At 48.9% G+C, this 26,409-nt stretch overlaps 2 protein-coding genes across 4 annotated transcripts in view; one reads left to right on the top strand and one right to left on the bottom strand.

Annotated features, from left to right (window-relative positions):
* Positions 1-26,409, bottom strand: part of LOC126539421 (uncharacterized) — a 168,270-nt gene that overhangs the window by 75,653 nt on the left and 66,208 nt on the right. Inside the window, exon 6 of one of the 3 annotated variants that reach the window (XM_072285670.1) lies at positions 7,998-8,863. The exons of the other annotated variants lie outside the window; for them this stretch is intronic. Coding sequence (XP_072141771.1) covers positions 7,998-8,138 — 141 coding nt within the window. The 5' untranslated portion in view covers positions 8,139-8,863. The remainder of the gene's footprint in view (positions 1-7,997; positions 8,864-26,409) is intronic. 3 annotated transcript variants of the gene reach the window in all.
* LOC126539416 (flavin-containing monooxygenase 5-like) lies at positions 994-7,156 on the top strand. The gene is made up of 2 exons (XM_050186238.3): positions 994-1,680; positions 5,672-7,156. Exons 1-2 carry the CDS (start codon positions 1,078-1,080, stop codon positions 6,752-6,754), a joined length of 1,686 nt encoding a protein of 561 aa, XP_050042195.1. The 5' UTR covers positions 994-1,077; the 3' UTR covers positions 6,755-7,156.

The following is a 26,409-nucleotide window of genomic DNA, read 5'->3' as shown; positions in this document are numbered from 1 at the left end:
GAAATAGCAGAGATGTTCCGTATAGCATACATATAATTAAAATTGTTGCAGTTCGCGCCCCACTTTAGCCCTGTCTAGTAATAGCGTTTTTATTATTATGACACCCCAGACGAGCCATGCTTTCTGACAGCGTCTTTCCCCTATCACGCGATCCTCCCATTTATACAAGGAACCAAGAGTGGCAACGTTATCACCTGTTGGGCGACGGCGTTGACTTTATCCATTCTCTGTCTCCTCTCTCTACCTGGTCTACCATTCTGTCTATCATTTCTCACGACTGTTGCGCGTGACCACAAAGGTAAGCTCTGCAGCTTCTGCAATGCTTTTGCGGGGCGCTCACCACTAATTACAGCCGCCCAGAGGGTAGTGTGTTGACAGCCAGGGAGTTCCAGTGGGCATTGTGGCAACGCCCAGAAAGCTCTCGTTAGACAGGTCTCATAGACTCCTCTCCCGCGACCCTGCCGTGTACATTACACACGTTCTCAACCAACCTCAGACGCGGCATGCCAGACAGCAGCAGCAGCAGTGGAAAAGTCGAAGGAGGAGGCAAAGAAAGCTTCACCTTAGAAATTGTGCGGGATAAGGCAGTATCAACACCTTTTTGATACTGCATCACGTGCGATGCTTTCGGGACCTTATCTCCACTGTCACCAAGTACGCCCTTTCGGTCTGACTCTGCTTTCGAGTGTCGTGTAGGGACGGCGACACCCTGAAGTCACACGTCCAACGCCGCCTTATCGCAAGCCGCGTAGGCTCTATCTCCATTTATGGGCTGGCAGAGCACATTAGTGCCCACTCCAACACTTCTCGATTGTGCGTTTGTTTCCAGTTCCCAGCACGTGACAGACGGGCTTGCAACAGGCAGCAGGCTTCACCCGTAATCTAACCCGAGTGTACACAGTCCTGCAGATGATAAACAAGTCGTGAGGAAGGAATCAGCGCAGTCTAGGCTTCCGAAAGTTATCTAATCGTGCACATCCTCAGGAAGTGACGTAACAACCCGCTCTGCCTCGTGAAGAATGTCTCGCAGCGCTTCTAGTCTTCGCGTTGCTCAAACGACAGCGTAGCGCGCGCGAGATGAGGGTCGCCGTGGTAGGCGCCGGCTGCTGCGGCATCACGGCCGTCAAGGCATGTCTCGAAGAAGGGCTGGACGTGGTATGCTTCGAGAAGGCCTCCGACTGCGGCGGGCTATGGTGGTACCGGGACGAGACGCCCGAGTCCGGTACCGGTACCGTGATGCGATTCACGGTCGCCAACAGTAGCAAGGAGATGTCGTCGTACAGCGACTTCCCGCCGGACAAGGACGCGCCACTGTTCATGCCCCACTGGCAGACCCTCGAGTACATCCGCAGCTATGCAGATCACTTCGGAGTGACCCCGAAGATTCGCTTCAACCACGACGTGCTCAGGCTTGACAGGGACGGCACACTGAGGATTCGCGACTCGAAGACCGGTCGCGAGTGGGAGGACGTCTTCGACGGCGTCCTGGTATGCACGGGGCACCACGGGTCGCCTTCGATTCCGGACATTCCTGGCCGAGAGCTCTTTCGAGGACGTGTGATGCACTCGCGCGAGTACAAGTACGCCGACGACTCGTTTAGGGATAAGACCGTGGTCGTCGTGGGATTCGCGAACTCTGCTCTGGACGTCGCTGTGAACCTGAGTAGCGTAGCGAGACAGGTAAGAATCCGCATTATTTATACCTGTGATGCCCCAAGAACTGTTCCACATGAAGGCAAATTAGAACAGCTCATTATCTTGATTTCTGGCCATGGAGAGTAAATTTCTACAGAAAAGAAAGTTAATTTACACGAGGGCGAACCAGAAAGTCTTTGCCCCCAAGTTTTATTATCCAAAATTAGGAACAAACAGGTAATTACAAATATACTTACTATTCTACGTACCTCACCGCTTTTCTCACATAGTTCCCACACAGGTTCTGATATTTGTCCCATCGCAGCACTAAACTTGAGATGCCCCTGTGGTAGAATTCGTCCGGCTGACTGTGGAACCACCGTCGGGCTGCTGTCTTGGCTTCATCGTCGCACGTGAATCGCTGTCCAGCCAGGAACTTCAGAGGGTCGAGAACGCGGAACCCCTTTCCCCATACGTGGGCTGCATTCCTCTGTGGATTTCGATTGGCGTTCGACCCTCGCTCCATAGAAAACGAATCACACTTCGTTGCTCGTACGCCGTGGACGTGTGAAGCACAACCGCCATCTTCAACAAGTGAAAGCAGCGCCTTGCCACGGAGCTTCCGACAGATAAGGCCGGGCCGGTCCAAGAAAGATCCACCGCTGGGAATGGATATGTTGACTTCGCATTTACAGTGATAATTTGGCTAAAAAAAATAGGGGCAAAGACTTTCTGATTCGCCCTCGTAATTTAGTTAACATAGCAGCTCACGTCAGCTAGTCAAAAACGCTACTAGTCTACTACAATGCAACGACTGTTAGCAAGTCCAACGACAGACTGGTGAGGAAAATCACTGAGGTTGGCCAGATAAGCGAACAATTAGCCATGTGCGTTAGTGTCCCGTCAGTAGCGCTGACGGATAAATAAATAGGCTATTTTAGTGGGCGTTAGTTTTTGGGGGGGAACTTTTATGTGAAAATCTGTACGAGCCTTGTATTTATACCTTGTGTCTTCGAATGCGCGCCCCCGTTTCCTTGGAAACTATTTATCAAACTTTAGTTGTAAGTGAGCGTCTGTCCTATCCACAAGGTTTCCTTCCGCCCTTACTCTGCTCAACGACATATGATACACCAACTGTCACAACACTCAAAGATTCTGCTACTGTCCGCTTTGCGCTAAGTTTCCGGTGCTTAAATGAAAATTTGGAGGTATCCAACTCAGCCTAGCATATATTTCAAGGTTAGGCGATTCACAGGATTGAACTTCATTCAAGTTCATTCAATTAACGAAAATATTTATACATAACGAGGATATCTGAAAAAGCATACCGCGTCTGTTGGCGTAAGGCTTCTCCCGCACTTTTTATAATAACAGCAAGAGAGTCTGAAAAAGAAAGCTGAGGAACGGCAAATGTCCTGTGCCCGGTAGCCAGATTCCAACATCACCCATACAAGTCAAGTTGCAGTGCGAGCTATTGAGTGACCTTCACAAGCGTTTCCAGAACAAAATAAACTACTAGGCCATACCAAAGCGGTTTCGGAACAGTCAGCTCATGAGACTTAATTACGGGACTTGATTATTGAGAGACGAGCCGTGAGAAACATAAAAGATGGCGGGAAAAGGCAAGGAGGTCTTCGCTACAGAAGACTTTGCCATGAAAAGCTTTTAGCTCCACAAGTAATGAATGGTAAAAAAAAAGTCATCTACTGCGGAATGTAGGGTTCTAAGGATGCGAGAAAATAAAGGTGCGACGGGAAAACGGGCAGAACATTTCGGGTCGCATCTCATCAGTGGGACAAAAATTTGTAGATGACTGAGAAACTGCTTCTGGCACAATTTAAATATTTTTTTTTTCCCAAGTGCTAGTGCGCGCTAGCAATAGCCTGCGTTTTGTTATAGGTCCTGACCAGAAGATTGTGGGAAACGTAGCAAATGAGCGGTTGTATTTTAAACCTACAAGAAACCATGGTATTTTTTACATGCTGAGTTTGACAGCTCGAATGCTAATCTAATGAGGGGAAACTTAACACAAAATCTATAGCAGCGCTCCTACAAGATGCTAAAACAAGATATTAAACTAAATAACTACTATAGCAATCATAATTTACTCCAAATATATTTCAGTCTCCATAAAAAATCTACTTTCCACGCCCAGAAATGACGGTGACCGAGTCGTCCTTATTCTCCTTGACGTCTAATGGCGTTTGTGCTTTGTGTAGTTAATATAAAAATTAGCCGTTCGCACATAGTTAAGGTTGACAGTACCCGCCGTAGTTGGTTAAAAGGTAAAAAACCCGGGGCACTTCGCCGACCAAATAAAGACTTAAAAGAAAACAAGACGTTTCGGCTCCCACACGGGAGCCTTGTTCACAGGTAAAATAAACGAAAGTGCTCGAGCAGCTCGCTTAAATAGTCTAGAACACGTGAACACGTGACCGTAGTTGCCGTAGTTGTTCAGAGGCTATGGTGTTCGGCTGCTGAGCGCGAGGTCGCGGGATCGAATCCCGGCCACGGCGGACGCATTTCGATGGAGCGAAAGCGAAATGCGAAAACACCCGCGTACTTGGATTTAGGTGCACACGTTAAAAGAACCCCAGGTGGTCGAAATTTCCGGAGTCCCCCAATACGTCGTGCCTCATAATCAGAAAGTGGTTTTGGCACGTAAAACTCCATAATTTAGGGTGACAGCGCCTTCTGTTTCTTCGTGCGCGCGCGCATCAGCGACAGTTGTGGACACCGTCACGCACGTTTGCGGCACGTGCTCTGCATTGTGCAGCTGCGGTAGCCCGTTCGCGGAAACGCCAGCGAAGCACGTGTCCGAGCACGCACAAATGGGCTTGCTGCACAAGCACAACAACAGCGATGGCGATGGAGCCCGTTACGAAACCGCACCTCCCGCGAAGAGGCACCCACGCTTTTACATTGCACTCCCCCCCCCCACACACGCGTCTTTGTTCGCACAGACACTGCTGCCGCATTCACGTTCTCAGGCACTCGTCGGAATGAAGCGTGATCGCAGAACATGAATTGTTTTCTGCTGCGCGAGCCTTTACTTTTTTTTTTTTTTCGCATCGCACCCGGCACGGAGCTCAGTGGCTATGGCGTTGGGGTGCCGACGTCGCGGGTGCGATTCCAGACGCGCGGCGGTCGCATTTCTGTGGAGGGCAAAATGAAAAAAAAAAAAACGCTCGTGTACGATTGCTTAGTGCTTAGTGTTAGGTGCACGGTAAAGAACCCAAGATGGTCAGAATTATTCTGGAGTCTCTCCAGTACGGTGTGCCTCAATCGTGTCGTGTTTTAGGCATGCGAGACCTCAGAATTTATTTTACTTTTAACTTTCCCATGCGTCGCAGCAGAAACACTGACACGAAATTTCAGATGACCTGTCATCAACAAGAAAAAATACTTGTTAAAGTGCAGATCGGTCCTTCTTTGATAATAAAGGGTAAAAGATGCATTACGAAAAGTGGCAAGCGCCTGCTATCAAGGGTTTCTTTGAATGAAAGGCTGTGCGTTAATGTGTCGGTGTTAGCGGTAAGGTCTTAGGGGCAGGACAGATGCTGATATCAGAGGTACCGCTCGCAGAACTGTCTGTAAATGTACCAACGCAGTGAATCCCAGAAACAACAAATTTGTGACCTTCCACATTTCATTTTGGTCAAGTTAACACAGGCCTTTCGAAAAGTTGCTAGCGCGAGGAGTGTACGAACGTTTCATCGTACAAAGTTTGTCTATTTCGATTTCCTCAGTAGCAGCAACTTTGGGTAAAGCTTACGCTCAATTACAGCAGTACGCCATTTTTACACGACCCTTCGCGCCATATCTTTAAGGGGTGTACTTAATCATCATCATCATCATCATAATCATCATCATCATCGCCAATATATCTTTATGTCCAGTGCAGGTCTAAGGCCTCCCAGCGATCTATGATTAGCCCTGTCTTGCGGGATGTGCTTGTCACGTATCAAATACCCACACGAATGCATCGGACTACGCAAATAAGTGCGCTGACATTTTCTTGTGCGCTCGAACGCAGGTGTTCGTGAGCACGAGACGAATCAACTGGGTCCTGCCATGCCACTACAAGTCCGTCCCCATAGACGTGTACGCGTACAACCAAACTCGACTCTGGCTGTTCGGCTTGCTTCCCCTCTCCTGGTATAGCCGCTTCCTAGCAAGAGTGGTCAACGACGCGTGGGACCACAAGGCCCTCGGCGTCCAACCCAATCACGACATGCTGAGCCAGGCCCTGGTCATCAACCAGTACATCGACGGCAAAATCCTGGACGGCACGGTGAAAATTCGCGGACCGCCGCAAAGATTCACGGAAAACGGGCTCGTCATGAACTACGTCGAAGAAGACGTGGATGCCGTCGTTTTCGCCACGGGCTTTACGACCGGTTTGCCCTTCCAGACTGACGCCCTCTCAAGAGACGGAGAACGACTTCTGCTTTACAAGATGATGATTCCACCGGCGAACCCCAACGTCGCGTTCCTGGGCTTCGTCGACGCCAACGCCAGCCTCCTGCAGGCGTTCGAAATGCAGGCTCGCTACATGGCGAGAGTTTTCTCGGGAAAACTGAAGCTGCCTTCCAGGGAGGCCATGGAAGCCGACGTGGCAGCCACGCAACAGAAGATCAAGTCATTCTACGTCCCAACGTCCAGACACTCCTTGATGATAGACAAGATTGCCTACGTCGAAGAACTCGCAAAAATCATCGGCGTTAAGCCCAACTACTTCAAGCTGCTCCTCACGGACCCGAAGCTGTACTACGCCCTCGTGACGTCTCCTGTCCTCAACTACCAGTACAGGCTGGAAGGACCGCACTCCTGGAAAGGAGCTCGCGACGCAATCCTGGGATTCCAGGACAGGATGCGAGCTCCGCTGCAGCGCAGAAACGGCGAAAACGGCCGCCCGTCCTCGGCGACGAACTGCGTTACCGTGGGGAGGCTGTCCACATTACTCGTTGCCGTTGGAGTCTCAGTCTACCTGATTAGCGGTTCGCTGAAGAGTGCGCAGCAACACGCTTCTCTCGCATGTGAAATGGCAGCGAAGCGTTTGCCCCTATTCGCTGCTACCCCTCTGCTCTACATAGCAAATCGGATGTCACCTACATAGTATAAGCATTTCCTTTTTTTTTTTTTTAATCTTGTCTTCGGATGTCACCTACATAGTGTAAGCGTCTCTTTTTTTTATCTTGTCTTTCAGAGAACAAGGCGCCGCTCATCGGTGTTTGTACTTCAGCTGCAAGTTTGTGTCCACCTGCAGGGCATATGAAGTGCGTACGGATTGCATTCGATGAACCAAGAATACCCACTGCAACGTATGTAACTGCAAGAGTGTATAGTCTAGAAACTGTACAGCTTTCTTCTAGATCTCTACCGGCCCCTTCTCGCGCGCGTATGCTTACGGTAACACTTCGCTATAACACTCGTATGGTTGACAGCCTCAATGAAACAATGTCCATTCTTTGTATAATTGTCTTCCGAAACCCGAAAAATAAATAGAATGACTGATTCATATGGCCTGAAATACAAATTGTTTCTTTCTTTTCTTCAGCAGGCGAGTCCCCAGTTTCAAAGACTACATAGTTGTGATTATCTCGCACTTGTCAAGGAAACGGCGTTATCTTGCTATATTTCGCAACTTTATATGGCAAGTTGACGCAAGACATAACCAACAGTGACGTTGCTTGTGGCTGTGAAAGAAAGTATCTTGTTAATTTCGCCAAGGAAAAGACTCTAGCAGGGTCTGTGCGTTTTCACGAACTGCAGTGAGTCGTTGTCGCTGGCTCGTCACACGAGCTCACGTAGTGGGGGATAACGTTCTTATCTTTTATGACAATGTGTTCCTTCTGCCCATATGAAACCGCTTTGTTAGGAGAAGCATTGCTATTACGACATATTTTCTTTTCTGGCTTTGCCGAAAGGTCCCGTACACAACAAGAATTGTTGCCCAGAGAAAAAAAAATCGAAAAGAAAAGGAAAAGAACAAGACAGCAAGAAATATGCAACGTACACCACAAGTAGCTTCACTTCGGACACGTTAACATGTGTAAAAATCAGGGTGATGCGGCCTATAGGCTGCTTGTTCAGTGGCTGCCAGGGTATTGTTGCTCGGAGCAAATGTTGCTGGCTAACTTGAACACTTATAACCAAAACTTTATAAATTATAAATTAGCTACGTGGTACTTCTTTTTTTCTTTTTGTCGTATTGTCTCTTCAACACAGGTATACATCGCCACGCACAGCGGTGCGTGAATTCAGGAACGAAGGAAATAAACACTCGCTGGAATACAAATCTCAAGTCGGCAAGCGATAGTGGCATTCCAGCAGGAACGCTTCACGAAAGCAACACTCACTCTTCCCGGCTGAGCTTCCGCAGGCAGTGCAGACAGAAGGACGAACGCGGCGCAGATCACCCACGAAGACGCCAGCACAAGGAGTCCGGTCGAAGATGCCACCATCGTCGCCGACGGCGCAGAATCCAAGCGCCTTCTCATCACGCGGCCACGCCGTATAACAGGGCGACACGTACGGGAAGATGAAAGAACGGGCCCCGCGTCTCGCTTCTCCAATCGACAGGCGGAAATGTGAGCGACTCGCGCGCGCGCGCCGAACGCCTTTCACGACGTTCTTTATATAACGGCCGTCGAGTCCACGTCGTCGTCGTCACAACCGGCGTCGTCGTCGGACGGACACACACGCGAGCACGCGGATCCCAGCTGAGCAGACTGACCGACCGTGCGCAAACACCGGGTAGCGGTCACTCTCTGGCCGGCCAGGACCACGGAGGGGAAGGACGTCGTGGCGGCCGGTCATCTTCATCTTCGTTTTCCGACCTCCCTCACCCCCGTCCACCCACTCTCACCTTTTTCCCTTTCGCCGACGAAGAAGAGCGAAGGTGTTGCCGCTGCCAGGAGAGAAGAGGTACAGGCTTCTCGGGTCTTTCTTATTGCTTTCTTGTTGCCTCTCAAACTCGGGTGATGGAAACTGGTCCAACGGGACTTCTTTTAAAGAAGGAGGGGTAGCGTCCGAAAGGGAGGGTTGTCTGCGATGGTCGCTTCTTCGTTGTCTCGGTTTTCGCTGGAAAGAATAACCCTCCCAGCAGCGTCCCGTTACTCTTTCTTTCCAGGCGAACTTGGTGTGGTCGCGAGGGGCTCTTTGATGCGGGTGACAATGTAAGGTTTCGGGTGGAGGCCATTTCTTCTAAGTCGATGATCCTCCCCTATAGAAAAAGAAAGAAAAAGACGCCTTTTGTCAAGGGGTTGAATTGTCTTGGCAGAGATTATTGTTCAGGGTCGCGTATTTGGAAAGAGCGCTAATCGAAGTTCGATATTCAATTTCTATTGTATTTACGCCCGTTCAAACCATTTTTTTTTCTTCTTTCAACGCCAAGAAGGTCACGCCTAAAGAACAAAGCTGTATACGCCCATGTCTTTGTGAACTAGCAACGAAACTGCTATGAATGATGGTTTCCTTTTGACGATGATAACAGGAACGGCAGGTTGGCAGCCAGTCGTATCGGACACGAACTCCTCAGGCTGATGTTCTTGCTTTCTTTTTCTTCTAGCTAATAACAAAAACAATAGTAAAAAGGCGACGTCATTCTGACGCTCGTATTGTTGTAAACTATCAACAAGCCCAACTCGACTACAGCGTGCTGGTTACATGGGAAGCTTAAGTGTGCCATTTGAAGCCAATCACAAACATGAGTGTAGTTTTCACGATTTCTTTTCGTGTTTAGTTACACTACATGTTCGTTAGTCTATTACATCGGAAAGACGTTACGATAAATGAAAGAAAACATAACGGGATTTTTAAGGAACAACATGATAACAGAATGGCTGCAAGAATCCTATAAAAGCAAACGAAAAACTTCAATGAACTGCACGAAAGTTTAGATCGAATTATTCATTATGGATTGAAAACGCTGGCAACAAGCATGCAGTATGGCCTAACCACGTCTGACTTGACTGACGGTCTCGGCAGGTGATACAAACGAGCACAGCAAAGAATCTCGCGATGTCACGTCACCTGCGGACAGCGGATGGTGACAGGCACGAAAGTGTTGCGTAAGCTTCGTGCGACGGATTTCTGTCGCGATGCCGTGTGAGGGCAGCTTCCGTCATTGACGCGAAATTGGTTTCGAGAACTTTCGTGGCGCGTGTATTCGCGATACACTTTGATCGCCTCTGTAGAGCAAGGGTGCACTGCTCATGTATACATCATTGTCATGTACACTGTCATTGCCCAAATTACTTTAGGTATGGCCGGATAAAGACATCACCGACCAACGCATCAGCGCCGCGAACTGCTGAGAGGCCTTCTGTATTTTCTAGAAGCATGCAGCTAATCTATACTGTTTCACTTGAAGCGCATGCTCGTTTGACTTAGCGTTCGGCTTCATTTTGACCCAATGGAGTTCTTTAACGAGTACCTAAATGTATGCGCATGCGAGCGCTCACCCAAATGCGACCTCCGGTAATCGAACCAGAAATCACGTGCTTGTAGCGGAACGCAATGGACACTGAGCCGACGTGTGTTATTTGTGCGTCTTTGCTTTTTCGTGTACGACTAACCGCCCCACCCACCGACCCATCCGTCCGTCCGTCCATCCATCCCTTTCTATCAATTTGTCAGTCTTCCTTTTTTTTTTTTTTTTGCAAGATAAACTGAGTGTGGCAAAAATTTGTTACAGAAACATTCTCATCACTGCAATGAGTTCTCTTCGACTGAAGTAATCATTCTTCATCGTTCTGTGACGTCACTTAGTTCGACACGCTTACGTAAGTCGCGCCGTGTGTCCACATCGCTTGCCATTCGTCTGTGCAAGCTGTACGCCTCAGTTGAACTTATAGCCATGTACAGTCGGCGACACCCTTGTGTAGAGCGCGGGAACGGCGGCTGCCGGGGCGCTCAGGAGCCAGCCAGCGACGTCTCACGGTGGCTGATGGGCCCAAACAACATTGAACCATAGGGTTCAATGTTGCCATCAACTCGAATTAACGAAACCAACTCAGCCGACCTCGATTTAACGAAGTTTTTCCTGAAATAAATGAGTAAAATAAAAGCAGTGCTTTCTTTCTAATTTTGACACAGACTGGTTTTTCTTCGAGCGTGCACACTAAAGCTAACGCGTTAAAGCATCTAGGCGCCTTGTCGCAGCTCTTGCTTTATATCGACGAGGCTGCACGCCGCGCCCATGCGCGGAACTCAGGACTCAACACCACCTCGGCAGGGGCGGCGGTGGTTGCTTTCGTTATTGCATAGTTTGTGCAACAGATGGCTGGAGTAGCGGCAAATACGATGCCGCGGTAGCTTTTGCGTGACGCTACGTTACAATTTTGGATTTCGAATGACCGAAAACTTCCTTTCTCGAATTTGCAAACTTCCTGGTTTAACGAAATTCGAGCGCGGTCATCACTTCGTTAAACCTTTCGTGTGTCCTGCCCTGCATGCGCCTTTCCATTGTACTCGCAATGCCAGTAGGCAACTCAACTGTCCGCTGGCATAATTAGAAGGTGCTCAGTGCATCCCACATTTTTCACAGCAAACATGGGCACTCGGACGGCGATTATGTAATGGCGCCCGGCACACCAACCCCGCATCTACGACAACGTTATTACTGCTCTGTCTCGTCCGAGTCAGATGCGAAATCAATCCGGATTTAGTCTCAATCACTCCCTACCACAAGCGCTGATAAGTCCAATCCTGTATAATCAAGACGAGCATTAATTATCCACCTGTATGTCAACGCCGTCTCCGGTGTCAGCGGAGCGTAAACAAATGACTACGACATAGCTGGTCGGCTTTCCTCAAACGTGTACGCCTATTTCCGCCTGAAATAAAACCACTGCGTATAAACTGTGCGGTTGATCTCAAGAACGTTTTGTGCAGTTATATAGTTATGCAGTTGCAAGAATTGAAGGGAGTTATTATATCAAACGAGGTCCCAGACATCAGCCCAACTGTCCCCCGCTGGATACACCTCCTTTCGAAGTCCGGCGTTTGCTTTCCCACCGACACGCGCTCATTTGGATGCCTGATTACACGCTGTCCTCTTAAAGAGTGCGATGCTTTCGCCTCTCCTATCGTTTGCCTTTCAGTTTCTCTCGACTGATGGAAGCCAGCGCGGCCGGCTGTTAGGGGGAACGCGATCGTGCCGAAGCAATACGTACCTGCCACAGGCTTTCCCCGACTTCCGCTTCGAAAGGCGGCATGACCAACCCTCCCGCCGATTCTTCCCGCCACCCCGGTTGCGTTTACTCTTCTTTTTTGTTCATTTTGCTTCTTTGTTTTGACATCATTCGCCGGCCTCCGCGAAGCGCATGAACGCGCGTGGACGCATCGCGGTTTGCTCGTCCAATTACACCGTCCTCTTCCGAATGAGCCGGGGCCGGTTGGTGCAGACGACGTGAACGTTCGTTGTTGCAGACCGCGCGCGCCTATGCGGTCGCCATATTTTCTGTGCGCCGCGTGCCAAGGACCGCTAGAGTGCATACAGAGACTAATGGTTTGTCTTTTCTTCACTTTTTCTTTCTCTCTTGTCATCCGGTGTCTCGAGCAAGAAGCGGTCGAAATAAAGGGCAATACCTTTCTTTCTTTTTCTTTTTTCTGTCTAACAATTTGGCCTCGGCGACCACCTAGGCGGCTTCCGAACGATCTTCCTACTCCAGCGTTTACGTTTATTGGACGCAGGGTTCGGGTGTTTTTTTGTTTGGACGGATGACTGAAGCGGAACCTTTCGGTTTGTTTATTACGGCCGGTGAGGTGCTTCCTTCTTCCGAATAAGCCGCGATTCCCGCAGGCCTACCTACCGGCGTTGACCGACCTTTCGCTTGACCTGCCTTCTATCCTTGGACAGCAGCTACTGCTTCCGTCCGAGAAGCCTCTGCAAAAGGCATCGTTTAAAGTGAACGTGCTTTTGTTTGTCCAGCTTGCTGAATCTGTCATCGCTATATTTCCGTCCGGTCTCAGGTCAATACATCAATGACAGGCGCGTTGAGACGCGAATTTCCTTGGCACCCGCTTCCGCTGAAGCCGATGATGGGCTGGCGTGACTCGTGCGGAAGTTTGATCCAATCACTCCGGAACACTATTCCAAGCTAGAACGTTTGAAACATTGTCGACGTTAACGATGCACCGTAAAAGTACTGCAATTTAACCCCGTGCTGGGTTAATTGAGTCATACTTGCAGACTTAACAAGCGCGCACCTTAGACGGGACGAAAGAAGGCAACACAGGATAGTACCCGTCATCTGCCTGCCTACGTCAATTCTGAGAACGCGCTGACTTAAAAGCACAACGCTAATAACAAAAACAGACACACAGGTTTACAGGACAAACCTATCTGTCTCGAATACTCCTGTTGTGATTTCAAATCGGCGTGTTCTCAAAGTTACCGTGAACCAATTAGCCCCATTTATTGCTCTGCTGCTTTATTTTACCCCACTTAAGATCTGCGTTTGTTTAATCTGCGAACAATAAAAGTGTAGTGCGGATCTCTTACACACAAGACAGTAAGGGACGTTAGGACAAAAGAAGCGAAATGTAAGACGGAGACCTGCAGAAAGAAAGGTGCTGATGGAGAGGAGAATGTAGAGAGGTATTTTTAAATGTATATTTCGTCCTGTATATTTTTTATCCCTGCCCAGTCACTCCGCCATGCATCGGAGCCAGTGGTCCACAACAGCCACACTGCCCTCCCAGTCGTTTTATTCCTTCTGTTGCTGGAGCATGGAGAACTTTCGCTGAGCGCTGTTGATGCTCCGTATCCGCTCCTTGACTTCCGCATGACGTACTATGGAGGATAGTTGACGTGACCCTAACCGTACCCCATAAACCGTGATTACCTACTGGGAAACATGTGCCCTCTCAGTGATCCCCGATCCCCGGTTTGGGCGTCACTGGGCTGGCACTGAAAAAATACAGGAGGCTACGCTGCACGACTTAAAATATGCAATCAGCAAGGGGGCGCTTGCAGCTAAAGATCGTGACAAACTTCGCCACACTTTCCTCTGCAGCAATGATAACAAAGCGACACGGGGGTGCTTGCGAACAACGTGTACAACGACGTCTTGGACTAAGAGTACACATGGGTGTTAACGCCTTTCTTTTCTTCAGCATTATTGGAGGCGCAGGATGCAGGGTATATTCGTGGACAGAGGTACCAACATCGTTTTTTATGTGTTTTACTTATGAAGGACTGCCTCTATAATTTTCGGTACACCCTATATCAATCAAAGGTGTATCAGAGGTGCAAACAATGGTCTGACACGATTGGAAAAGAGCGGAGAAATAACAGGCCCCGGTCCAATGTTGGAGTTCCGACTAGTGACTCGTCATCCCTAAAGGGCCTATCAAATGTCGAAAGAGTGGCACTAAACTGAGGTTGTATGCTTCGTTGATTTGCAGTCTTGCTGGGACTAAGTGCATCGCTGCGGAAAACCTTGAAGACGTTAAAGACTGCAGCTGCTCCCAAATGTTTGCAGCTGCTCCGCTGTGTCACTGAAACTGGAACTGCCCACAGGTCGGACGAACAAAACAAAAAACTAAGTTCGATGAAAACTCGTTTGGTGAGGTAGCGCTTGTTAGAAGAAAAAAAATACAGGGATTTTTGGGTCACCGACCAAGTCAAAAGCTAATTGACGTTTCGTAACCTGCATGCGTTGCTTGTTCCCCATAACAAGACGTCAATGCCAAACATCAAACCTTCACAATACCGAAACGCGTATTAACTTTTGACTCGGTGAGTGACCAGAAGCCTTTAAGTGTCTTTTATTTTTGTCGGGTACAAAGAATGAATAATCCAAGCTTCACCCCCGCAAATGTTGTTGGAGAAGCGTGAACATGTCCTGCTACTACTGACTGTCCCTTATTACGTGATTCACTTTTGTTTGTGGCAACGTAACAATCATTCGATGTTTTACAGGATTCCGGCCAACGAAGAATAACCGTACATGCCTTCCTCGTCTTCATGCGTGCAAGAGCGATTTGGCACAATCTAGGCTGGCTGCCGAGACCACCCGAGTTGTCAGGATTGAGCTTTCTTTTTTTTTTTTTTTTATGAGTTCGCCAGAATCAGCGTCCAGTGGTGAACCGCGTGCACTCTAGTTACGTGTTGTTATTTCGCTGTTTATTTTTTACGTTTTGTCCTCACAGGACTAGGCTGAATTAGTTTAGAGGCGAATATTGTCCGCTTGCAAAGCGTTCGAAATTAGAAATGGCACGGTCGATGTCTTAAGCCTAATGCGATAGGTACATTACGTGACTAAAGAAAATTTTCACTTTATCATTGTCCTGTGCCACTGGCTTACTTCGAAGAGTTACGGCCCGACATGTGTTGTTTTTTTTTTTTCTCTGCACGGCACATTGAATAAACCTCCTATCTGAGCGCTTGAAATTTGTTACAAACAGAAATCGAATTGAAACGGAATTTAGGTTACTGTGTGACAGAACGAATAGCTCAATGCTGCACAGTGTTACGCCAGCCTGAAGCTGCAGCGTGCAAAGGCAAACAGAAATAAACAGACAAGGCGTAGTGCATTTGTACCATCGCACACACATTATACATCACAAACCATCCGAGATCAACGCTTTGGTCAGTTACATCAACTTAGTCGCAAATTTCTCAAAACACTTGGCAATAGCAAACAGTTAGATATGACACGTTCACAGAACTCCTCATTGTCTCAATCTGTTCCAGGCACTCTTGCAGCCTATCGGACGTCGACCCGGGCTGATATATACTTGCAGATCCGTTCACAGACTCTTCGAGGTTCGACACCCTTGGCTATACTATGCCTGTACTATTACGCCTATACTATACTATCATGCCTATACTAAACTATTATGCCTTATTTACGATGAACTCAAGTTTCAGGACGCACCAACCCAACTATAGTGCCTGAATGGTAATGGTGTTCAGCCCTGCTTGGATCAAGGGCGCGGGTTCAGTTTTTCTTCCGCGGCAACCGCGCTCCAATGGGCACAGTATCCAAGAGACACCCGTTTATCAAGCATTACGAGGCACGTTAACATAACCCCGGTGCTCAAAACTATACCGGCGTACTCCTCTCTCATAGCTTTTCTACAAATAAAATAAGTATCTTAAGTCCCACATCCGATCATCTCTCAGAAACATACACGGGGGCCTCACGTAAAAACTAGTATATATGTGACCCCCCTACATATACGGAACTGCCACACGATTATATGGCATTATTATACACAGGTATACGGTGCATATTGGTCTTTTTGATAGGAGTGAACCGCTTCGGGTCCTTAAATCTCAATCAATCGATCAAGTTTGAGGAAATTCGATAACTAAGACCTGCATTTTACGCCCGTCACCTACCAGTTTCTTCGACTGAGCAGCCAAGGATAGCTAGGCCTTGCACGCCTTGCACTTAAACCAGATACACGCTTTAGATGTGGCCTAGTTTGGGGGCGACAGATTGGGCCTCTACAGCAGTCCCCTCTGCGACGCCGGAGAGTGCAGATCAACTGCAGAACTGCGCCACGCTGGTCGCCATTGACAGGTGACTCCTAGGCTTGTTGTACCTTGACGTTCTCTCCTGTTGTCTCTCTCTCTCTCTGTATGCTCCAGCGTCATATTACAGCACACGCGCATTTTTGTTCGTGTCAAACGAGTGCCCGTCCCCTTGCTCTTTAACGCCCGCGCGCCCCTGTTCTTTTTCGGCGGGTTGGAGGACGCCCGCGTTCCCCGCGTTGAAGCTTGATGGACGTGCATGATATGAGGTCGGCCAAGGCTATGCAGCCGCCCCAGATGCCCGGACGGACGGACACCGTTCACCGGTCCGCGCCGTAATGAAACATTCTGCCCGAAAAAAAAAAAAAAAAAAAGAGAAAAGAAATAAAACGAAAAAAAGTTGTTTCTCACGCGCGCCTTCTCCTTTTAAGGGGGGGGGAGCCCGAATCCACGCCGCGCATGCCATAATAACCGAGCGTCTCGGGCGCTTAGGAACCGTGGCATCGAGATACACGCGCACGAAATGATGCGGCCAAATTTCGCAACGCAGCGTGTTCGTGGAGCGTTTAGAGGGAGAGGAGGAAAGAACAAAAGAGCTCGCGCACCCCGTCTCACGTGGCCGCGGCCGGCTGTCCACGTGTTGAGGATCTCAGCTGTACACGTGTATATAGTACGCTACCCTGTGGGAAAATGTACGTGCCAGCAAAGTGAGCAGAGACGCACACTCTGAACGCAGGTAATTTCGGGGTGCTACGGAGAGCGATCGTTTCGAAGCGTGGTTTTGAGGTGGCCGAAGGAAGTCGAGCGTGTCTTTGACGACGTGCACATGTATTGCGAATATTTCAAGTGCCGAGTGAAATGATGATAGAAGAAATCGCGTCGGTAGCTTAGTCACGGATACGGCATTATGCACTACTGAGCACGTGGTCGCAGGTTCGATTTACTGCGGCGTATCAACCTCATTTCGAGAGAGGAATGTCTTTTTCTTTGCGCTAAAAATATATAGAGAGAGTATAGGCGTCGCCGTTTGCTGCCGATGGCCACTGATTTTCACTTGGTTAGCACATATTAAATATATCGCTATGCGAGAATCGTCGTGTAACGAGGATGGACGCTTAGGCAAACGCGAATAGTCGAACTTATTCGAGAGCCTCCGCTAAGGCGACGCACTCATGACTAAGCCATGGGTTCACGACGTGAAGCACGAATAATTACTTTTAAACGCTAGAAATGTGTTCGAATACAGTGTTTTCTTCGAGCTTTCAGGCTAAAGTATGCTGTCATACTTTACGTGGCGATAAAATGCCTCAGCGATTATTCTTTTTCTTTGACTACGCGATTTTCATCCGAACTCGTCTGATTCAGTGTGCTGGATGATTTTAAGGCGAAGCCGGTGCCGTTTACAAGAAACAAACGCAGACGTTAGTGAGGTGCTATTAAAACCGCACAGGTGTGAACTAACATTTTCCGATTTGAACGGTCGGTGAATGGCGAGCCCCAATAATTTTCTGGTGTGATTCTGCTCGCTACATCCTTGCCTTAAACTAAAACGCATTACTGTTGCAGATTACACTGCATATTTGCAGAGAATACATTATACGTTCACCTGTCGCGGACGTTGCTATTGTTGAACATTATTTGCCTTCGTTTTTCTCACGGCTCATTGCCCCGGCTACTGGTGTCGTTATTTTTTTTTTATTTTTTGATTGACTGATTAAAATTTCCACATCTTTGCCTGCGACACTTCTAAATACGTAACCCTATACCTAAGCCGAGACAAACGACACGAGAAAAAAAAAAAAAAAAAGGAAAAGAAACACGAGCCTTTCAGGGCCGGCACAGTTGAATCAAACACAAAGCCCTAAAAGCATCGAAACACTTTCTGAAATGATGACAAGAATGTACAGCTAAACGCAGCAAGCAAACGACACGACAAGTATATAAAATACAAAAAGCAAGAGCAAAATACGAAAGTATTTGTCGATATCGCAATGTAGCTGCCCGCTGTGAAACCTATCAACGATGCAACTATCGTTTCTGACACTTTTAACTTACACGAGGCCCTCGATGCGAGACCGCGGCTGCCGAACCCCCAGCACGCCCCTAAAATCCAGTCACACAAATTACGACCAGCGATTCGAACTAGTCCAGAGCAGTCAGCGTAGTGCTTTATTGCTTCTTTGTATTGCACGAGGAAAATATTCCACGCGCAGCCGCATCGCATACTCCTCGCTTACAGCGTCTCCCGAACGTTCCGCTCCAGCGCACCGCATGTTCCTCGCGTCTCGGCTGCAGAGCATGCGAGCGCGGAAGCGCGTTCCTCCGCGAAGTGGGCGCGCCGTTGGAAGCAAAACAAAAGGGGGGCGAACAAAGCGGACCGCGCGTCGCCGATGCGCCCGGACTGAGGCCCCACTTTCCCCTCGCCGCTTTCTGACGCGACGACGCCACCCCTGCGCTGACCCCCGCGGACACGCCGAGGCAAAGACAAGAGGCGGTCGCCAGGGCGCAAACGGGACGTCCCGTCGAGGGGAGCGTAGTTTTCAACACGTGCGGAGGCAACGAAGATCGAACGGGAGGAAGAAGCAAGCGACGCGCTTGCGGGGCGGGTTGGACGGCTGTCGCAAACTGCACGCCGATGCTGCTGCTGCCCCTACGCTCGGTGCGGAGTGACGGCCGAAATCTTTCCGGCGGAGGACAAGTTGACGGGCGGACTTTGCGCGCAGTTTTATTACGTCGCGGAGAGGAAGCGCTTCGTTGTGCACACATTGCGCGCTTGTTCTCTTTGAGCGTTTCGTTATGGGAGGTGGTAGCCATCTTGCTGGGGACTGCGGGAATGGGTGAATGAACCACGGAGATAGCGGCCCCTGCCAGTTGTTATCGCATGCTTGCCGGACGTTCGCAATCGCCAGTCAAGTCAACAAACTCTGCGCGAGCATCGTCAACAGTCGGTGACGAGGGTCGACATTAAGTGTTCTCGATCTAAACGGGGATGCTATTCAGGGTTCCTGTTCTGTACATTGCCAAATTCCTCCTTATTGTCGAATTCTGCAATGACGGCATTTTGAGCTAATCAGGGATGCCGCAGCAGCCCTCTGGAGCAATCAGAGCTGACAAGGTGGCGAATTCGACAATGCGGCGGAATTTGGCTTGTCCAGAGTAGCACTCCGGGTGTGCAAGAGGAAGAGGTTATGGAGAAGACCATACTCTTAGCGCCGACTTACGCTCAAACTGCACGGCGCACCGCACGCGTGCGGTCGTGGGAAAGAACTTCACATGTCGCGCACAGGTGCATTGATTTCGGTTTACTGTGGGCCCGCACTGAGTAGTGTAAACCAAAATTAGTGCACGTGCGTGCCACATGCGCAATTTCCCGCATGACCGCACGCGTGCGGCAGACGTGCGGTGCGGCGTGCGGTTTGAGCGTAGGTACTCTGCGTTTAGCGCAAGCACACCTAGTCTCAACCCCGATCACCAGCTGTCGTCACGGACCGTGCAGGGGTTGTGGATTTGTGACGAGGCAGCTGACGACACAGCTATTACGAGCGAAGCATACGAGAAAAAAATTAAAAATACGGCACTAGAATGTGCCGAAATATGGTTGTAACTCTGGCAAGAAAATTATTAGCGTAATTATGCTTTAGAAATGCACAGGTAACTCAATATAGTGCGTTAAATACACAAAGGAAAAAAAAGAGAAGTAGCAAAAATTAGTGATGCTGCGGCGAAGGTGTTTCCGTGTAGGATGACTTAAGAGGTTCGTTGCGAAATTCTGAGCTACCTTCGCAGGATGCAATGATATCAGGAAATGACTTCCGACGTGTGACAGCGGTGGCATAATGAGCTGTGTCTTATGTGCTGTTCCGGTTATTAAGTTTTGTGGCTTGTGTGCGTAAAGAGAAGGAGGGAAGGCAGTGAGGTTGACTCGATGCGAGCTTTCGGTTTGCCACCCTGCACAGCAATGGGAGAATAGGGGGTTGCAAAGATACAAAAGAGCGCAAATTCCAGAATAGCTCCGTGGGCCCCATGTCGAGAGCGCAAAACAGAGGCAAGGCAAGCAGGTTAGCAAGAAAAAAAATAAAGGAGCCCTGTTTGCTACCCTGCACGGGTGGTAATAGGAAACTGAATCTGAACAGATCTGGCATGCCGAAGTCAATGAGAAAGAGAGATAGAAAACAGGAAATGCGGAGAGGTTAACCAAAGGCAGGTCTGGTTTGCTACCCTGCAATGGGTAAAGGGAAGTATAGGAAGGAAAAGAGAGAGAGAGAGAGAGAGTGCAGACAGAGCACTGGTTGGAGCGCGCACTTGAAGTTTCACCGCAAACCCTCGCACTTCCCTTCCAGTAGCGCGCTCCGAGTATCAACGAGCTCAGAAGATGTTGTATATCTACACGCTGCGATATCCTCCGCCTGCGTCTACATTGCGCCGGCCGGCGACATCTTACGTGGCGCGCCGAATGGCCGCGCACAACGACGTCAGTCACGGGCCCACGACGCCGCTTCCTCGCCGAGAGCACGATGCGACCGGAGAGGGGGGCCGCCTTAATTTAGACGCAACCGGATTTCCCCGCGCAGCTGCCGAAGGTCTCAACCAGGAAGGAAGGAAGCAAGCACGCACTACCGAGACCGCCGTGAGCCCAGTCTGAGATAATCTCTTGAAGGGCTGTGCGCGGTTGTGTCTGTGTGTGTGTGTACACGGGCACACGTAACTCTTCTTTCCGACGGGGGCGGCCGAAGGTGTTCTCTGGACCACCTTTTGTGTAGCATGCCGATAGGCTCTGGATGAGCTCGGAAAGGGTACCGCGTTCACGCGAATGTAAGCGCCCTGCTGCATATGCACGTCTCACGGGTTTCTTTTTATTGTCAATCTTACAGAAAAGGGGGGAAAATTGCACTGAAGCCTGAACGTCCCTTAACTTCCAAAAGTTTTTTTCTGTTTTGCTTTAGATAAGTAAAACACATATTGTAGTAAGGTTATTGTATTTCTTAACGGCGGAAAGGCGTGTGCCATACGAATTCCATCGTGTTACGTACCCAAAGATTAAACAAAAGAAAATGAAAGAAAGGTTTCCGCCCGTGATGAACTGAAAGCTACTTGAATCGTACAGTGCGGTGACTCATCAGCCCTCGGCTGCGATATTACGAAAAGGCTTGTCGGGTTGCTCTTGTCAACATTAGCCGCCTTTTTTGCCGTCCTCAACACCGCAAAAGCTAATGTCATTCGAGCACTCATATGAGACGAAAAGTACGCGCTCATTAACGTTTCACAAACACACACACGCACACACACTAGTACGTGCGCGTTCGCTTGATAACAGGACTATAACAAAATGTTCCGACTACAGAACTTTACCTGTTGCTTCCCTAAATTTCCCACGAAACCGAATGGCAACAAGTGGAATGATCTACTTTCCGCGCACCGCGGCTACAGAGACTGGCAGTTTTGCCTCTGCGAACAGTAATGAGAAAGCGTTAAGATCGCGCCAATGCGGTAGTATGCCGAGAAAGAGCCGCGATAAATGAATCGAGCGCCAGCGAGGGGGCATATAGCGTGCCTTCCTTCGAGGTGCAAAACCCGTGGGAAAGAGGGCGCCGGCTCACGCGGACGCCTCGCAGGGGAGGCCACCTGTTGTCGTTCGTGGATCGAAGCAACGCGGTCAGATCGGCGGCGGTGGCGCGGAATACTGCGGGTCGCTTGGCCCCGCGATGCCCACTCGCCCAAATAACCCCCAACACGTACACGTGTCGTGTGCTTGTCGGGCGCGCGAGTTGATCCCGATGGTTTCGATTTCCGTAGGCTATCAGAAGCGGCCTCGTGTCGCGTTGCATTGTACACACACCGGGGCGGCAACGAAAGAAACGAGCCACTGCAAATGGGACTCTCGGGTATTACTTCCTATTCCGCCGGGTTATCAAAAGGCACTGCTGTAGATGTGCGTGACCGCGTGCCCGCAGTAGGCACTGTTACAGATCCGGGAAGCGCGTTCCAGAATGCCAGATTCGGTCCCTATCAGAGAGCAGAGACGACAGAAACCCTTGGGACTGAATACGCGGCACGAGGTGCCTAATCTGTAGATTAGTAGTTGCAGTGGCGATTACGCGGTCGCGACACGCGGTAAATGAATACAGATATCTGCGTTGATATTCGCTGTCAGCACAACTTTCTCGAGCATTCAATATTCCCTGAACAATGCGTGATTGCTATGCACCGCCATTAGTTGAAACTGCATTGCCGTATAGACAGGAGTCAATCTTGAATGCGCGTAATTGAGTTAACCGGATTACACTTTTTATGTTGACCTTATTGCAAGACAGGTTTTTCACATATCATTTTTTTTTATATGGTGGTTTATATGGCTGTACTGGTGTCACATCATGTTATCATCCTCTAACCATTGTGCAATTTAGAGTTAGCGGAAAAACTAACCACCAAATAGCTGCCAACATTTCCCGCAACATCTGAATAAAGCAACCAATCTTCCTTTCTACTGTCTTGTCCCCTATGCACTGATCTACCTCGTTTTCTCTTGCAACGGCAGTGAATACTTTGTCTTTTGCCGACTGTAGCCTCTACATATTTATCATTCAAACGAAAAGGAAACGTAACCTTACACAGCGTTGACCAACACTCATAGTCACTTCATACGAAATGTTGAATAACAGTAATAAAAGCGTAATATGAGCACGATATGTCTTCGCGTGGCAGTCAACGCAAATTCACAAAACAGAATGTCCACGCGCGCACCTGCGCAAACGTTTAGGTATATATGCACAGAAAAACGCGATTGGGTAAGTCGGCACAGTTTTACACCATGCTGACCTTACGTATGCCACAATCCAGATTTACCAATGCACAATAATGGATGTCAACATACAGCTGTCCTCCATCCTGATTGCGTCGCCAAGCCACCTCGGCCTTCTCTCGAGAACCTAAATAAAGCGCAATGAAAATGAATAAGGCTACTCCTCGAATCTCACTCCTCCGCCGAACCACATTTCATCACGCGTTGATCGTGTTAATGTAAGGTAGGCATTGACGTATTTATTACTAAGTCATCTCTTCAGTCATTTCTGCCTCACATGTCGGAAGAACGTCGAACAATCTTACCGCTGATATCGTAACGACCAGTAGCAATGAACATTTTCATGGTGTATTAGCTAACAGTGTAATAGCAGGAACGCTGGAAGTGTGCACCTAATCATGCTACACTCCTAATTTATCCTTGTATTTGTTTGTTCTTTATTATTTTTTTTGTACCAACACTGTACCCACTTTAATGCCCTTGGGCCCTGAGGGCAACTGAAATAATAATAAAATAATAATGAAACTATCAGCTCCTGACTACGCATATTGAGATTAGTAACCTACAACGTGTGATTTCGGGCTATAAGTTTGTGTAGATCCGGGATCGCACTTGCGCTGCGTTTCCATTCCCCCCCCCCCCTTTTTTTTTTCTGAAAGTAATCATGAATACTATTAGGCGAACAGGGTCTGGTAAGTGATTTGCCACATTTCCTAGGCATATGCTGTGGGTTGAGATTAATGAAACATCGTTCCGGCGCACAATTGAACACGGACGAGAAGAGAAGGGCAACACGAACGCATTCGTGTTGTCCTCTTCTTGTCCGTGTTCAATTGTGCGCTGGAACGATGTTTCATAATGCCAGTCACAACCAACTAGCCCAGCTGTCCATACTTAGCGTTGAGATTAATGTTTGGAGCTACTCTCCTTTGAGTAAAACCTACAAAACACTAGTTATCATTGCAATTTTTCACCGTGTATGTGCGTTTGCTTTTCTTTAGTTTGATGTAATGAGGTTCTCGCGCACACTGCCTGCTTGCGACGGGGAGGCCACAATCTCTCGTCTCTCGGTCACACACAATCCCTCGTGTTCGTTTGTCTCGTTTATTATTCTTTCTTTCGCGTTATACGCCCTTGCAAAAAAAAAAAAAATGAAATACGTCCTATAGACCAATCATCCCCGCCACAATCACCTCGCGATATGACTTACAATGGCGCTGCATCCCCACAATCCGCTTAACACGACGGCGTCGTTTCTCTTGTATAATAATGTCGCCTGCAGATGAAGCAGTGTGAATGCTTCCGTTAATAAGTGGCTCAGCTCAATGCCAATCACACTGAGCCGCCTATTTCACAGGGTCTTAGTCAGCCTTATCGCCGATCCGAATTCTGCACGTCTCTCTGCCGCGGCCATTTTCTCACTGCCTCGAAGATCCGCCGTGCCCGAGCCGCTGCGCTTTCATCCTTAGCACATCGTCCTCGGTAATCTTATACCGGCACAGCACGCACAGGGCGGCAGTTTAGACGCGAACGGTCGTGCACGCATAAAATCGTGCGCAACGAAACATCTCCAAGAGAAGAAAAAAGAAAAGAAAGAAAGAATAGATGCCGGTACAAGAACACGAAGTCCCGGCCGATCGCCGTCTGCAACGAGGAAAGAACAAGCTTTTTTGTCTGCCAGCCCAGGCCTCGACACCGTCTGCCGCATCGTTCCGCTCGGCTCCCTAAAGGTCCGTGCGTGTTCGACCGCTTGACGCATACGCCGTCGCCGGAAAGAAGGCCTTCTGGTCGCCGATATTGGGTAATCGCGGCGCAGATAAGTGATGGAAAATGATGAAGAGGCAAGCAGATGCGGTGGCAATAGCCCGGCGAAAGGCGGCGATTCTCATTAACCCTGCAGCACCGGCCGTCTCTATACTGACCCATTCACGCCTTCGCGTACAGCGGTGGAACCGAGAAAATGGATGCGTCGGGTGTCTTTGTGGCACGGAAACACGTTCCCTTATAGTCACCTTGGAGTTTGCTTACATATTAATGATATTAGGATTCTATCACTTTTAAAACAACGCATAAAAAATATCGTATCTTTTTGTCCAGTATACTGTGCACAAGAAACACGTTTGGTCATGGATATAGGGTAAGCGCGGCGCGAATAAGCGAAGGGAAATGATGAAGGGGCAAGGAGATGCGGCGGACCGCGACTGACCCCTTGACGCCTTGGCGTAGCGGTGGCACCGACGATGGATGCGTCGGGCTTCGTTGTATAGTGGCACAGCGGCCGAGGCTTTTTAATCCGATAACTAAGAGAAAGTTCGTTGCTGCGTGTGGCGGGACGAAGGAAGCGTCCGCCTCTTACTGACTGTTATGTATAGCTAACGTCCTGTAAGAAGCTGCCACTTCTTTATTGAAGAGGTTAACATTAAGTAGGGCTTTTCAACAACTCACTGGTGCGAGTATTGGTCGTACAAGGTGTTTATCAATAGCTGTAGTTATTGATTAGCAACTGTTTATAGTGTTTATTATATTGCTACACTAGCCTAATGCGAATTTCAGTGTCTTGCGCCCATTAGCACCTGCATTGTTAAAGCGGTTTAACAGATATTGAGTCACCTACTTTGTCCTAGTACATATGTAAACAGACCTCCTCGATGCTAAGTTAGAAAGCAAAAGCAAGTTGGGCATGAACTATAAAACTAAAAGACAAGCTTCGGACTCTTGCTTTAAGCTGCGTGTCAGGGCAAGGCAAACTGGTGTCGTCCGTAAACAGCTGTCAGGTATAACGTGTTAGGTAACCGTATTGAGCTATTAGGTAAATTGGGTGCTAGGAACCATCAGTTAAAGCATTGTTTCTTGTCAACGTCATCTACAAGAACAGCTGCGATTGAAGCAGCAAGGTATGGTGCGTGCAGTCGAGGCAGCACGCATATTGGCACGCCACGAACTGATTGCGTGTTCGCGATCACCCACACGAAGCCTCTTACTACGCTGTGCTGTATAGCAGAAGGCTCTGAAAAGAGTCGACATTGGCGTGCGTCCGGTATTCATGCATCAAAACGGCTGTGCTAACTCAGCTGCCGAAGGGCGTGAAACGACGTCACTTCACCGACGCCTGGCATGACAGCTGCATGGTTTGCTCCCCAGTGAGTAGGCTTAGCTGTCTGCGTGACATTCCCGCAGCGGCAATGAACGACACAAGAGACATGACGACACACGCGGACACTCGGATACTAGAAGTCCTTTTCACAGAAAATTCGCATGCATAAACATGGACCAAACCTGCGTGCACGCATGCTCACTTACGTCATTTCGCTGTTCACTGCGTTTCAAACGCTACTGCCAAGAGTGAAATGGGTTAAGGAGTGCTTCTATAGCCTACGCAGGCGAACCAACACACGGAAGCTTGACTTTCTCTAGGTGTGGCCAAGAACATGGTCACGGCTGCTCAGGTGAAAGACTTCAGGCGTTTAGGTATCCACTACAA

The sequence above is a fragment of the Dermacentor andersoni genome, chromosome 11 (assembly GCF_023375885.2).
Source record: "Dermacentor andersoni chromosome 11, qqDerAnde1_hic_scaffold, whole genome shotgun sequence".
Classification (NCBI taxonomy): domain Eukaryota; kingdom Metazoa; phylum Arthropoda; class Arachnida; order Ixodida; family Ixodidae; genus Dermacentor; species Dermacentor andersoni.
The sequence above is the reverse complement of the archived record's forward strand: the minus strand, read 5'-3'. Positions and strand labels throughout refer to the sequence as shown.